The sequence below is a fragment of the Mixophyes fleayi genome, chromosome 5 (assembly GCF_038048845.1).
Source record: "Mixophyes fleayi isolate aMixFle1 chromosome 5, aMixFle1.hap1, whole genome shotgun sequence".
In the NCBI taxonomy this organism is placed as follows: Eukaryota; Metazoa; Chordata; class Amphibia; order Anura; family Limnodynastidae; genus Mixophyes; species Mixophyes fleayi.
Window position 1 is genome coordinate 26,085,714 of NC_134406.1, and position 16,458 is coordinate 26,102,171.

At 41.1% G+C, this 16,458-nt stretch overlaps 1 protein-coding gene across 2 annotated transcripts in view; it reads left to right on the forward strand.

Annotated features, from left to right (window-relative positions):
* Positions 1 to 16,458, forward strand: part of NMT2 (N-myristoyltransferase 2) — a 43,958-nt gene that overhangs the window by 23,446 nt on the left and 4,054 nt on the right. Inside the window, exons 3-11 of one of the 2 annotated variants that reach the window (XM_075211867.1) lie at positions 3,088 to 3,190; positions 7,327 to 7,445; positions 8,263 to 8,354; positions 10,167 to 10,283; positions 10,397 to 10,567; positions 11,666 to 11,774; positions 12,946 to 13,116; positions 14,375 to 14,542; positions 15,379 to 15,516. In XM_075211867.1, the coding sequence (XP_075067968.1) occupies positions 3,088 to 3,190; positions 7,327 to 7,445; positions 8,263 to 8,354; positions 10,167 to 10,283; positions 10,397 to 10,567; positions 11,666 to 11,774; positions 12,946 to 13,116; positions 14,375 to 14,542; positions 15,379 to 15,516 (1,188 nt within the window). Of the gene's footprint in view, positions 1 to 3,087; positions 3,233 to 7,326; positions 7,446 to 8,262; positions 8,355 to 10,166; positions 10,284 to 10,396; positions 10,568 to 11,665; positions 11,775 to 12,945; positions 13,117 to 14,374; positions 14,543 to 15,378; positions 15,517 to 16,458 lie in introns of both variants that reach the window. The other variant, XM_075211866.1, reaches the window with a different exon arrangement.

Genomic DNA, 16,458 nt, shown 5'->3' on the forward strand with positions numbered 1-16,458 from the left:
CCCCAGCGTGTTTCAGAGTAGAACAGGTAACCTCTAATAGTCCTCTCAGTCCTGTGCTGACCAGCCTGGGAGATTATTATATAATCTAATAAGGCTCCTGATACAGTGATAAGAAGCCCAGGCTGGCTATCTCTGGGATTGGTTATACAGTAATTTATAGGGGTGTCTATGCTGTACCAAAACGATTTATTGTTTTTATCAGCTCCTCCACCCTTAACCTATAATTGGTACTGTCTGTACTGCGCTATAGTGATGATCAGCTCATGACGAAGACCCCACCTTTATTATAACCAGCTCATAGATTAGTTAGCGAATGGCTGGTGGCTCTGTTAGTGATGACTAGTTCTGTTCTGAACAGGACTGGGGCCCTTCAGACCGCCAAGACAGTGGGGCCCTGGGCAACAAATGAATGAGACCCCCCAGAATGGCTTCTTTTTTTCCCGGCACTTTTGTTCTTGCGTAATGTATAATAAGCCTAGAACACCTCTGTCCATTATACTAAAAGGTAAGTTAGTAATGAACAAACACCTTCAATAAATATGTTTTCATTGAATAAATTACACATACCTCTGGCTTTCAAAAAATCTTTATTAGAAGAAATAATTCAACGTAATCCAGCAACGAATTTGCTTTCAACCCACCCAATTCCAAGGAATAAAATCACAAGCTATCCCCTCCCCCCAAACAAAAGTTGATTAAAGCATCCAAGAAGCATTGTATACAACAGAGACAACTTGGGACTTGCATGTTATTGTGAAACTGCACTTTCCAGTATACTTAATGTGCTGGGACTTGTAGTTCTTCAACAAATGGACAGCCACCGTTTGCCCCCTTTTGATGTAGACAATACTGTTTAGACAAAGAAAAGTATTCAGTTTCTAAACTCCTGTTTTCACTTCCTATTTATCAGCGTATTGTTTCCCACTGACCGTTATCATCTAACATAAACAAGGTGGTGTGATGCTAATTGTTGTACCGCATCTGGCTCCATGTGGACGGGGAGATAAGCAGCCGTAAAAAATGAGTATATCAAAGACAGTTGTATTATTAAAGCAGCCTGCAGCTATAGAAAAACAATAGTTAGTGTTGTGTTAAAGACAAAGTGTTTTTACTTATCTTGACAAGTGTCCCTTTAAACACAGGGGACCTGATTCATGTTTGGACATCCGTCCGTCTGCATAGCGCATGTCCAGTGACTAACATTACGCCAATGAATGCAATTCATGTAAAAACGCAAATGACACTACTGCCTAGGACATACAGGGCAGAACGGGGAAGGGCTGGGTAACATAGACTATGTACAGTAAGGACAACGCAGATGGGGCCAGCTCAGGTTCTGTGTTGTACGAACGCTTGTTTTCAGACGTATATTTTGCACCCACTACAGGTCAGGTGTAAGTGCCGACTGATAGTGATGATTGACACGGCATAGTCTTTAAAATGCATTGTATGTACAGTATACTTTGAAATCTTCTTTATGTAATTAATAGAAAATATATAAACAATTATATATGTTCATATAAAGATTATATTTTGATCAAATAAAAGATTTGTGTGTTCTGAAGTGAGCTGTTGTTGTACTTGCGCATGCTGCAGTCTACGTACAGTAAGTACTGCTTGGGCAGAGAATACTTCCAGCCAGAGTCACATCTTCCGATATACTTGGCTATGGTTACGGCCGGAGCTGCGCTCAAGTTTCTTGCTTTATTTAAACGCACACCTGATGTTCGGACATGAATCGGGCCCAGTTACTATAAATAGGTTCAGTTCTAATAAACTCCTGGAACCGTTACACATATAACGTGACTGTAGCCACTAACTCTTTTATAGAACATAACTTCTATTCTAGGTTTCCCTTTACACAACCGCTCTCTATGGTGCAGAATGTGTTTAGTGATAGAAAAGTGTTTCGTACCTTTGCTCTTCCAGCAGTTCCCAGCAGCTGGTTTAGATAGGGCCACTGGGGACAAGATCAGCAAACAATTTATTTGTAAAGAGACCACTGCCCTGGGAAGGGAATGGAGGCCCCTGGGCTAAGGGGGCCTCCATTCCCCCGTGAGGCCCCCCCGTAACCCCCCCCCTGGGATCCGAGCTGCTCTTCCCAAGCCCCCCCCCCCTTCCCCCCTGGTGATCCGAGCCACCCCAAAGGCACTTACCTCCTTCTAATGCTGCTGAGCACTTTCAAGGGCCCCATGGATGCCTGAGGCCCCTGGGCTGTAGCCCAGTTAGCCCTAGGGTTAATCCGGCCCTGATTGTGTGTGTAAAATATCTGTACATTTACAAGGTCAGTGATTTTATTATGCTATATACACATAGTTACATATATACATACATTTACCTTGAGTAAAAAAAAAATCAGCATAAGAATATAATAACTTGGACAACCTTAATATCAGTCCTTAAAAGATGTACCAGTAAGGAGTTGCTTATTAAAATATGTATATGTGTATATATGTATTGTTCTTCTAACCTATGTCTTTATTCTCTAACCTTCCCCCCCCCCCCCCCCCCCCATGGATTCATCTGCTCTGCTCTCCGCTGTCTGTCTGCTCTCCGCTGTCTGTCTGCTCTCCGCTGTCTGTCTGCTCTCCGCTGTCTGTCTGCTCTCCTTCTCTTAACCCCTCCCACTCTAAGGGAAGGAAACAAGAATACCCAAAATATTAGGTAAACGGCTGCATTTACGTAACCTCTATTCAGAAATCTAATGATGGTCTGCAGTGACCCACCTCCCCTCCAGTAATAGTACACACGTTTCACTGAGCTTGGCTCGTGGGTGATCTCTGAAATTACACATGGCGAACCAAGATTCAGTAGAATGCAGCCTATCAACTCGCTAGGAATTGGACATCACTGAGTCACCGCTTTTCCAAATATTTAAGCGATTGTGATTCCTAGTGAACTGGTAGGCTACTTTCTCACAAGTATTGTTTCAGCACATGATGGTTGTCTCGATTGACCGTCAAAAACAGGTGCACTGAAAAACTTTTTTTTTTTTTTTTTTTTTCAGCTGATGATTGATTGAATTTTTCATGCAAAAATGTAAATCGTTAAATCATGTCTTAATTTTGACTACTGTTGTGTCTGCAGAACCCTGCCATTCCGATTCAAAAACTCCAGGATATTCAGAGAGCTATGGAGCTGCTTTCCGCCTGCCAGGGACCAGCGAAGAACCTTGACGAGGCAAGCAAACGTAAATACCAGTTTTGGGATACACAGCCTGTACCGAAACTTAGTAAGTTGGCATTAGGGAACTCCCTGTCTAACCTCTGCTTGTGTTTACCAAGGAGTTTGTCTTTACACCTTTACATAAGTTGAGGACCAAAACTGACACATATGAGCCATATCTCTATAACACATTTTTAGTCTTATCCTAACTTTCCACTGCAGCTCTGTTAAACAGTAAAATATTACCAGGTCAGAGCATTGAGAATGCAGTCATTTGAGCTGTTATGGCATTACTGGCTCTGCCCCATGAATCGACCAATCCACACACTGCATTTCTACAAAACAAGCCTGCCAAACTGTCAGTCACTCTCTGTCTGTTCTGTTAGAGGAGCCTAACGTGTGTAATCTGCTGCAGAGGAGTGAGTGAAAACTCTCCCAGTTATTTTGTGTGTCCTATTTAGTTAAGTAACAAACAGAGATAGATGGAGATATATATATATATATATATCTATCTGTATCCATCTATATCCATCTATGTGCCATATAGTGGCTTCACTTTTGTTGAAGAAATCTAGAGAAAATAATAATTAATATTGGTATCCATCGTTGGCTACTGTAATTATCCAGGGCTCCGAGTTCCTCTGTCATTGCTGTGTGTTGTGGTGCATGAAAGCGTTTTTCTCGACAGCCTTAATGCTATATTTAGATCCTTTCGAGGTTCTTTAAAAGGAAGGAAAATCGTTTTATCCTCTATTTTTCACCTCTCCATTGGGACCCTGTAAGAGCAAATTGCATGCTAATCAAGTGTTTGTTACGTTAAGGGAGTACAAGGTCACTGACAAGGTCAGACAGAAGATGGAACAGGAGATTTCTGACAACACATCGAGATGCTGTAACATGCAGGATCTTGGGGAAATCAAATATGTTATCTTCTAGTTCTATATAACACTATTTTGCATATAGTTTTTATACATTGTGACTTCAGTTTGCTGAACATAAATACAGGCAGAATATACCATGTTTACATGTAGGGTTTGCTGTATTTAAATGTGCGTAGAAAATATTACTTTGTTTTCATGCATCAGTATTGATATTAACTGCCCCATAAATCTGGTTCATGTTTTTGGCTTAGTCCACCTTCTGTCAAATTATCTTCCAGAAAGATGTGTTGAACCTTGGATACAGCCAGCAATAACCCTTTAGTTGTATATGCTAAGAGAGCCACACTCCAGTATATTCCTGTACAGCCTGTGACTGACATACAGTAGGAGGCTAATTTGTTGTGCGCTCTGAACGCCACGTAATTAATATTGACAAACCTCACCTTTTATTTTAGGTTCCAAAGTTGTTGATCAGTACTTTGTAAAAGTTGCTTTAAATACCTTGAAAAGTTGCCTAGCTATGACTTGGAGACCAGATGGTTTGCGTGGAGTTCATTAGCAAAGAGGTCACTTCCAATCTCAGAACACCAGGCAAATACATGTATTCAGTATAGATGCAGAAGGTGGTGATCTTCATGCTAAGCTGGTTCTTTTAACTAGAGAATAATTTAGTAGAGTCACGTTAGGATGTTAAGTCTTGTAAGTGCATCCATACACAATTAGAGATCTCTGACAATTGGTGTTCAGGAAAAAGGTGTTATCATTAGCAACCAATCAATGTTAACTTTCATTTTCCAGATTCCACAAATGTGATTGGTTGCTATAGATAACACATCCTTTGTCCCCCCATAAATGTCACTACTGCATCTTTTTACTGTAGTGAGTACTTTAAGGCATTAGCCCATTTAAGGAAACGATTGCCTGGTTTTCATGTGCTAGTCTAAACTCCTTGTAAACGTTGTAATAAATGTTCCAGCCTTTTACATAGATTCCAGTCTTCTATCCGTGAAGTATTTTACGGTTTGCTAAGAAACTCATTTTGTTCCCTTTAGCTCTTGTTATTTCTAAGAATCGTGTTTGTGTTCTTAATTATTAGAAGATTGTTGAATATTGTGCCTCGGCTGACACTCCCTTTATTCAGTGGTTCTGGATCATATAAAACACATTTGTTATATTTATAATCATCATTTTTCATTTCAACAGCCCAACTTAATTGGCAAGAACAGCTATAGGGACATCTTAAAGACTGATCATCGGTCCTCATTGTCAACAGCAAAGTGCCCCACAAAACTGGCATAATACAGCCTTCATTTTAGCATTTTATTTATTTGAATACTGTACCCATGGTTTTATATACAAGACCCACTAACAACATTCCCACATATATATGTACAAGTTTCATGAGCTTATCAGAACTGAACATAATATTGATAAATATGTTCTTGTTATATATGGGTCTTCCAAGGTCCTGATGCAGGTATTACAACTGTTGTTGTGGCGAAAATTGTACAATTGCCTTGTTAAACACAGTTGTAGTTGCAGTTCACCCAAAGAAAGCTATGGTCTTTGTAGGCACTCCACCAACGTCTCGGTGGCCCAGTGACCAACTGTCCACCTATCTCCACACCACCTAGATGACATCCTTGACTTTGCCCTCGCTACTCACATCCAGTCAGTCTCAGAATCTTGAGGCCTCCACATCTGAAACATCACCAGAATCTGGCACTTTCTTACTGAAAACACAATAAACTCAGATTCACTCCCTCGTTATCTCCTGCCTCGACTGTTGTAACGTCCTCCTAGTTGTCATTATCCTTGTCTATCTGTCCACACTTCAATCCATCCTAAATACTGCTGCAAAACTGATCTTCTTTACTCACCGATCCACATTGGCTGAACCACTTTGCAAATCCCTTCCCTGGCTCCTGATACCCACCACAATTCAACATCCTTACCTTCACCTAGAGAGGCTCGGGTAATGCTGCCTGTCATTCATCTGAACCCTAATCTCGAAATAATCTCACCTCTCTAATCTTACACCTGTCCTACTCTCTCAGCATGACGTCCCATCTACAGCACTTCTCCCTTTACACTACCTACTCATGGAACTACCTCCTTTGACTTATCAAGTTATCTCTCAGCCTCCAAAGCTTTAAACACTACTTGAACACTCACCTGTTCTACTCAACAACCACCTGACATACCCCTGCCCTCACTGCGTTGGGTACAAACACCCTGCTGCTAAGTAAATCAACCGAAGGAGGATGCAGTGTAATGTTCTGAGCCTTCACCTACACCTCCGGGATCTTGTGACAACACTGAGGCATAAAGCACAAGTGAGAAGTCGTCCAATATCTTATTTTTTCTGTCCCAATACCAGTCATGTAATGGGGACTTTTAAATATGTGTTCTAACTGTTATGTATAGTTTAATTTTGGGTCAATTTATTGGCCCTTTCAATAAAAAATGACAAGTAACAGTTTTATAATCTGGCCTTTTAATACTGATTTTGTATTACCTGCTCAACCACCCAGGCTATCCGCAGACAGAGATCTATGTAATCTGCACTATTATATATTATTATACTATATTATATACATTATTTAGGTCCGTGTAGCTTCCACAATTTGTGGCGAACGCACCAGTGCAGAATAGACCTCATACAAGAGGTGACTATCAACAACGCTGAGAAGATCCAGCTGGCATCTAGGTTGTCGGGCTTCTAAATTATCCATAATTTGTCCATCAGCAGAAATGTTCTTCAGACTAAGCTAAAATAGCAGCTACCCACATTGAGGAGCTAAAGGCGGCCCCCCGAGCCTCCAACTGCGGCCCCCCACTCCTTCCTGCTTTGTCAGATTTTTTTTTATAGCTTGTTGATGTTATTGCATATAGGTCTCTTTCTTTGATCAAATGTATTGTTTTAACTTATTACTGAGAATAAGGGTAACGTGCGGTCGTTTTGATGGTTAGATGCTGCCCATGTGGCCCCTGAAGTCTATCAAGTGGCCCATCACTGCTCTAGGCCATGCTGGTGGAATAATACTGTGTGTGTGTGTGTGCATGTGTGCGTGTGTTCATAACACATCCCGTGGTCCTTGGTGCAGGGTAAATTGTTTGAGTTATTCATGTGAAACAATAGAGGAAGTTAGAAATATATCTGGGGATGAAGAGAGTGAAGAATACAGGGTTGGGAGATAAGAGGGTAGAAGCTTTTTCCATTATCAAAATGTCTCTGCATTGTAAACGCATCTATTAATTTCAATACTTTTAATTTTAGACGAAATTATAACCTGCCACGGTCCCATCGAACCCGACAAGGACAACATACGTCAGGAGCCGTATTCTCTGCCTCAGGGCTTCATGTGGGACACTCTAGATCTGAGCAATGCTGAGGTGGTAAGTCGGCCAGCTCTTATTGTACTGTAAATTATACTTAACTTGTAATTATGTATAGGAACAGACCACTTTTATTTATCTGATGGTAATAAAACACACGCCACAGTTGTATATATCACATTAACTTATCCTGCTGGAGAATCCAGCTAACGTTTTACCTTCCCCTCCCCCATAGCTCTGATTTATTCCCTGTAGATCTCGGCAGGCATCCAACACTGGTGTCCGCCCACTGATACATTATTAAAGCCATTCACCAATGGCCACAGAAAGGAGGTGCACTCCTGAGGACCAATCGGGTGCTGTAACGACCGTGATTGTGGCTTCTCATTGGTCCTTTCCAGTCACGCTCCCTTCCATAGCGAGTTCCAGCCAGGGCTATGAGATTAATCAATCTAGGGAGAGGGAAGAGCTATAATGCTCTGCTTTCTCCTCGGGTAGCAGTGCAGCTTGTAACCATTATACAAACATAATGACTACTCTACCCAAATGTGGGAGGTACAGTATTATGATGAAAATGTTTTACCCTAAATGCTGCAGTCTGCATCAACACTGTGGCCGTGGTTCAGTGGGGCTTGGTCATGGCACAAGGGATGGCGTGTCTAGTGCGTTTTTCATTAGTGTCTAGAGACTAGACAGCCTATATCCTCATGAATTTTGGTTCAGCCCACAAAAATGGCCGCCTCCACTGTTTGTATGTGACAATGACACTTTTATTTTACAATACAACTAGTTGGTTGTTCTCTCTCCTATTTACTGCATCTTGTGATATTAATTATTACAGTCATCTGATCTTTCCATTTCTATGTCTAATACCCAGCTAAAAGAACTATATACTTTGCTGAATGAGAATTATGTGGAAGATGACGATAACATGTTCAGATTTGACTATTCCCCAGAGTTCTTACAGTGGTGAGTATCACAGTTCCTTCATCTCAATGGAAAATTTTGGTTTCAAGTATACACACAATATTTTACTATTTGTAAGTCCATTTGAGCCTCTGGGGAGGTATCGTATACATTTTCTTATAGGTAATGTGTTTTCCCTTTAATTAACATACATAAACATAAGTCATAACTTAATCAAGGCTAAGATGTAGACAACACTTCTACATATAAAACTTTATACAATATTTCAAATAGAGGTATACTGTACTTACATTAAATAATATTCAACAGCAAAAAATAAAATCCCAAACAACTCAAATAGTGGCGTGAGGCTGGGGGAAGGGGGTCTGTCAATCTGCACATGTGATAAATGGGTGTCCTTGCACTAATTCCAGGAGAACTCTGGACAAGCCAATTAGACATGGTTGACAGGGTTGACTTACTTTCCTTGGCCAAGGTTTGCTTATCTAGGGCATGGATGGCTCTAGAAGGTTATAATTATTATAGTTGGGTAGGTCTGATTAATGGAACAGTCAGCCATGGAAGCTTTGTTTATAATAGAAGAAGTGCTGAATCTACGTTTCCGGGAATCTGATCCGAGTGGACTCGGCCCTCATATATAATTACTAATAGTGGGGGGAATAATGATTGTTACTCCTTTTGCTTTTACCCTTTTGTACTCTACCTGCTAAGTAACTTGAATATTCTGATATCATTTGCCTGTGGCAGAGATACATTGCTATTTACCCTATTTACATTTTGTAGCTGTTTCCTTTCTTTTGATCGACCGAGGTGAATTTTAAATGCTGTACTGTACAATGCAACCATCACTTTTGATCGCTTAATTAAGTCATGTGAACTTCAAGCAATTAATCACATCTATTAACTATAATGAGAGAAGAAATTAATTTATTCATGCAGTAGTTTTGCTATTGTTTTCTTCGGGACAGTAAATGCTACTTTCACCTGTGAGAATATTTGTCATTTACATCAGTCCCTGTCCCTTTGGAGTCTACAATCTGAATTTCCTAACACAGACTTAGGGTTAATTTTATCAGCAGGTAATTAACCTACTAGTATGTATTTGGGGTGTGAGAGGAAAGCAGAGCACCCGGAGGAAACCCACGCAAACACGGGAAGAACATACAAACTCCACACAGATAAGGCCATGGTCGGGAATCGAACTCATGACCCCAGTGCTGTAAGGCAGAAGTGCTAACCACTAGGCCACCGATCTCATGACTTCTAATACCGGAGACTAATAATTGCCTGTGTAGTTTAGGCCTACAACCATCTGTTGGTGTATTTAGTTTATAAAATATAAAGCAACATGCTCAGGCATTCAGATGTTCACAAATGAAAGAATCAATTCATGTTCCACGTTCCCACCATAAACTTTTGATTGTAACACACAACTAGAGCGTATGTGGAAAATCTGATACACATCCCACTTTATGAATATATTTTGTTTTCATGTCTAAATTTTACAGACGCTATGTGTTGTATTCATAACTTTTGTCTAAAGTTCCCAAAACCTTATTTACAATAAACCCACCTTGTACGTACACGCATGACCCCGTTCAATAACGCTAAGAACACCCGTCTGAGGAACGGTTTTCCCCATAACAGACCTGTTCTTCTTGCTGTCCAAAAAAAGGAATAATTAATACATAAAAATACAATATTGTGATTTTACTCTTTTGGGCAATTTATCTGACAATGACATTTTTTTTAAATCTATAACTTGTACAGTACATAAATAATCTTGGCTATAATGACATTCCTGAGTGATAGGAAGGTGGAAGATAATTTAATGCTGCTGTTTATGTATTACAGGGCGCTGCGTCCCCCTGGCTGGTTATCTCAGTGGCACTGCGGTGTCCGGGTGTCTTCCAACAAGAAGTTAGTGGGCTTTATAAGTGCTGTTCCTGCAACTATCCGTATTTATGACAGGTACTGCACTGTGTAATAACAATATATTATTAATGTGCGTCTGGTATCCAGACAGTCGGTGGCATCATTCAGACAGGGCCGCTACTCATAAATTGTCTGTCTGCTTCTTCCAGTGTAAAGAAGATGGTAGAAATCAATTTCCTTTGCGTGCACAAAAAGCTGCGATCGAAACGCGTGGCTCCAGTGCTCATCCGGGAGATCACCCGGAGAGTGAACCTGGAGGGCATATTCCAGGCTGTTTACACAGCAGGGGTTGTTCTACCAAAGCCTGTCTCTACCTGCAGGTACAGTATATATATATATATATATATCTGTTTAGTGACTTCCTGCACTGTCTCCTGGTATAAAGTGCGGTCTCGGTTTCATTTTCCACTGTAAGCAAAAATATAAACTGTTCTGGCAGTGGCAGTATGAGCTCTATTTGGTGGGCATGAGTCTGAAATCCAGGGCTAGGTATGGTGGTCATAGGACTTGAGGGTTTCAAGCTTTAAATCTGGCTATGTGATGGGCTTGGAACTGGTGGCCCCAATGTATATGGTGTCATTAAGGCTGGGCATCAGTGTTTTGCTGGGAAAAGGGGTAATGGCATGACACTGTGGCAGGAATGATCTGGGCATGAGTAATGGTCAAGAAATTGATGGACATAAGGAGTGTTTGCCAGGCATAAGGCTCTAATGGTGGGCATTGGACAGTGCTTGGCTTGAGGTTGTTAATTGACACAGTTAATTGGGCAGTATGTGGTGGGCATGAAGCTCCATGAACCCTATCATCTATTTACATAGCGCCACTAATTCCGCAGTGCTGTACAGAGAACTCGCTCACATCAGTCCCTGATCTATTGGAGCTTACAGTCTAAATTCCCCAACACACACACACACACACACACACACACACACACACACACTCACACACACGGCTATTGGTCACATTCAGATTGGGAAACGACATAACATTTGATTAAGAAAATGTGAAAAAAATACAGATATTTACATAGTATTATATTGTTTGCCAGCAAATAATCTGAACCACAGAATAGACGTTTATCAACTGTTTTGCTTCAGTCTTTTCAGCTTTTTATTCCTTATAAAGTGCAGTTCTTCAGTCGTCTTCCTTCTGTAATAGACTTTGGTTCACAAATAAACAGGCCTTGGCTCGGCATAAAGCTGCTATGTGCTAAAGAAAAGAGTCGAGGTTTGGCTGTGAATATGTTTCTAAAAGTAGATGTCAAACAAGAGGGGTACTTGGTATGCGAGAGCCACAGTGTGTTTTTCACCGTCGCCCCGGCAGTGTCCGCTCTCCGCTCCTCAACGTTTAACCTCATCGCTGCCGGAAATGTGTGCGCTGAGCGGTGGTAACGCTGAACCTGTTTCCTCCCCCCTCAGGTACTGGCATCGGTCCTTGAATCCTAGAAAACTGGTAGAGGTGAAGTTCTCTCATCTAAGTAGAAATATGACTTTACAAAGGACAATGAAACTATACAGACTGCCTGATGTAAGTAACCAGGAACATTGCTCTGGCCCTGATAACGGGGTTTCTGATACTATAATTTCTTTCCTAAACATGTGAGGAGATTAAAATATTACTCTGCCAGCAAGTTTATAAATTAGTTTAAATGTGTGGCTGCCTTCGCACACAGTGGGGGCAGCCATTTTTCTGGGCTGAAATGACTCCGTGATGTCACTCGTTCTTAGTGCATTGATAGGCTGCTTTCTCTTGATTTATGTATCGATATGCGCCCTCCTACAACCTCTACTATAGACATAGTGTATCCTTCTAGACACTTTCTGTCCTTCTCAGCCCTGTGTTTATAGTTTATATCTTCCAGCAGCGTTGTTTCTTGTCTGTCTGTGTGTGATACACTTGTACCTGGAGATCAGCTTTTGTACAATATCAGAAATGGGCGGAATTTTCAGAGCTGTTCAGAGTAATATTCTCCTGCGGCCTTGACATTTTTTAACGTTTTACTTGTGCAATTAAGTCTACCCCATCCACATCGCACAGCTGAATGAGTTCACAGCCATCGTCTATTCATAGATTATAAATTGTGTGAAATGTGAGTTTACAAAGACACTTCCACTTATGACATTCCACAAAGATTGTATCCACAGAACCTCGCACCTCTGGGAAACAGACGCTTTTCTTGTAGAAAGTTTTCCCACAGTTTCATTATCTATCCAACTTATTTAGTAAAAGTTACAGGAGGGTAATTAACGCCACCTGAAGGGGGAATATCTCACTAATCAGTACATGTGGCTCTTATAATAAAGTTGTAGCCCAAAATGCAAACACAAGCAGGTCCTGTGAGGTCAAAGCACTGACGGTTCTTGGTACAGGTACAAGGTAAACATGATGATTTATTGCAAGAGCCTTTTGATGGCTGATGAAAGCAATTTACTAACAGAGCCACAGTCTATCCAGTACTGTCTGCTGCTCTAATTATAGTATCCTCTAGAGCAGGCTTGTCCAACCTGCGGCTCTCCAGGTGTTGTGAAACTACAAGTCCCAGCATGCCCTTCCAGCTATATCAACTGGTTGTCTACTGGCAAAGCATGCTGGGGCTTGTAGTTTCACAACACCTGGAGGGCCGCAGGTTGGACAGGCCTGCTCTAGAGCTCATAGTGGTATTAATGTGCCATAACTTGCTCCTTTCATCCTTAATAAGGCCACAAAGACTGCCGGGCTAAGGCCAATGGAACGGAAAGACGCTCCCATGGTCCAGCATTTGTTAAATGACTACTTGAGTCAGTTTACCCTGGCTCCGGTCATGGATGAAGAGGAGGTCCTCCATTGGTTCTTACCTCAGGATTGCATCATTGACACCTTTGTCGTAGAGGTAAGTCCGGGTGCACTGGGATGTGGGCTGGAGGGTTGTGAGAGTGCAGACGGGTAGCTCAGTAATGCAGGTGATAGATCATATTACCATTCATATCATAACAGTGTTATGATTCCTTTACTTTGTTCTGTATTTACAAAGATAGGATATTTTCCTGTAATGAAACAGAACCAATGTGGTATTTCTCTCTGTTGTACTGATTGAAATCAATGTGTGGCCGGATTCTCTACAAGAGCCGTATACAGCAGCCAAGTCTCACTCAGTTCTCCCTCACTTATCCTGGCTCAGGCTGTAGACAATGGCATTACTTATTATAGACAGCAGAGTGACATGCTCTGGCAAACTGAGGGAGAGAGGGGACAGCAATGGTTGTACGGCTACTTATAGGACCTCCCCCCCCCCCCCCCCCCACAAAGATGGTTCCCTCAATCTACCACGTAAATCTATGTATAAATTATACATTGTTTATGATTTTGCCCCTTATAAACCCACCATGTTGTTTGATAGCCTGTCCACCAGACTAATACAACTGTTACTGTTAGCAATTGACACCACTTCAGTTGTTGTCATAGGCAGGAGAATGGTCAGGCTGACGCTTTAGCTGTTGTGGGACCACCCAAGCTTAGGGTGGGCATAGCGCTGGAGCCTGGCTGTTATGACCGCAGGAGTCTCTGGGGGAAGTCTGAGGTTGTGCTGTATTGTTGGTACAAATGTTTTGCATGTCATAGTTAATGAGGTTTCTGGAGCGGAGATGGAAACGCAACACAACCCGAGAAAATGGCAGAAGAAATAGTGTGGCTTAGAGATGCGTTGACTTCAATGCTGCATCTCCTGTTGTCCAGGTGGACAGAGGAGATAAGTACAGATGATTTGTTTTTCTTGGCGGCCTTTCAGTTGTGTATAAAACCGCTGTCCACTTAGACATCAGATACGCTACTGCGGTTCATCCATAGTTATACAGCGTTATTTGTGTTCCACTTGGATCCCGTCTACTAGTGTGAACAAATCCTTACACAACGAAGGTTGCTGCTAGCAACAAACTACAATGGAACTTTGCTGCATAGCTGCGTGTACACACGTTTGGTATATATACACGGTACGGCCTAAGGAGTTCTCAGTCCCCCTTTAATGTTGTTTTTGATTGGTATATAAATGAAAGTCTGGACTGCATCAATAAAGGAAGTTTTTAATTTTTAACGTATGTCTATTGCCTGATGAGCATGTTTGCGTTAACATCTGTGTGTCTGTTTTCTCCCAGAGTTCTAATGGTGTATTAACAGACTTCCTCAGTTTTTACACGTTACCCTCCACTGTCATGCACCATCCGGCACATAAAACTCTCAAAGCGGCTTATTCATTCTACAACATCCACACAGAGACTCCGCTGCTGGACCTAATGAACGACGCACTAATTATCGCCAAATTAGTAGGTTACTTTCTCTCCGTTTACAAATAATGAAGATATATTTTGCTTAAAATTCAGTGGAAGGTGAAAATGTTACTGATCCGTAATATAAAACATTAACTCGTATAAATGGGAGAAACCAGAAAAGTTAATGGTACATATATAGTTCTTTAACCTCACATATTGTACCATTATTTTTTTTTTACGATATCACTTGTCTTTTTGCTAAATAAATTACATTTGCCGGAAAAAAACTCCATTTGCTGATCTTTAAATGTACAAATGTAAAAGTATATGAAAGTGATCACCTAATTTCTCCGACCTGCTTCCATCACTTCCTACAGTCTTTGCTGTTTGTTGCTGAAATTATTTCTCCAAAACTGGGTGCAATTTCATATTAGAGGCAATGTTTTACTGCAGTTGGTTCTAAAGCAGGATATGCCTAAGCTACTTCTAGTAGTTTTAAGAACGCAGTCATCAGGGTGGTCTTAGGGAGTGAACATTGAAGGTTTAAGATAGTGGATTTGGGTTCACATATAATCAAATCAACATTAAGATCCCAATTAATTGTTGTGAATTTGTTGTAACTTAAATGACTGCCCTAGAGTGATCCTGGGCACAAACCCTAACATTTTTGGGTATGTTATTTAGTTCATATGTGTAATACATTTTATAAATAAACAGCCGCCTATAGCATCAATCTTAGCTTCCAAGTGACCGATAGACTGATCTTACAGAGGGGATTCAGGAAAGTTCTTTGCTGGATCCTTGATGTCCTCTGTGATCTGTTGAAGCCTTGTTGTGACGAGTTCCCAGCGTTGATCACATTATTCTCTCTTTATTCTGTATCATGGTAGAAAGGATTTGACGTGTTTAATGCTCTCGATCTGATGGAAAACAAAACTTTCTTGGAAAAACTGAAATTTGGCATAGGAGATGGCAACTTGCAATATTACTTGTTCAATTGGAGATGCCCAGCCATGGATTCTGAAAAGGTGAGTGGACCTCGCTGGCACAATAATATCTTTATCTATGGAGCAAACCCTTCCTCATTGGGATCTACAGGTTGTCAACATCTCACCATCTGTTGGTTCAGTATTTTCGGTCTTTTTCTATACCACTGATCCTTCTACTATATCATTCTAGCTTATTGAGGGTTTTTTTTTTGACTAGACATCTAGAACTTTTATAGCCTCCAATCCTGTGTAGATGTCCCCAGTTTTGAACAACCTATAGCCAATCAAACCAACAGAATGTTCAGATTATTTCAGCAGTTGAGGGTTCTGATCCAACTTGCTACTTGTTGGTGTTTGTAAATAAGCGAAGGGCGGCTCATCCTGGTTTCCAAATAAATACGGGCTTCTGACATTGTGCTTGGTCAGAGTTTGCCATCTTCTGTGCACAGTCTGGGAAGTTGGAATGGACCAGGCATTTTATATACAGAAATAAAAGAAAGCACAGTCCAGCGCTCTGAAACAAACAATCTATAAATCACTATGTCAGTATATACATAAGTTGGAGACTTTGTGCACAATACAGCTATATTGGGATAAGCTCACCTGCCTATGTCAAGGCACCTCCTGTAGGAGAGTCCCTAGCAGGTGTAACTCAGGATGTCGCAATTAAAACCTTCTAAACCCTTTATATGTAGAGCCTTATGTATCTGTGATTATGGGCAGCTCGGTACATGCATTAATACACCAAATAGCGGTTTGCTTAGTTGATTGTATTAGACTTAGAGATCCTGGTATATTTATATTCCAAAATCAGTGTTACCAATGTTGTTTCATCGTCATCGTCATCATCATCATCATCATTTATTTATATAGCGCCACTAATTCCACAGCGCTGTACAGAGAACACATTCACATCAGTCCCTGCCCCATTGGAGCTTACAGTCTAAATTCCCTAATATAGACACACACTCACACACAGAC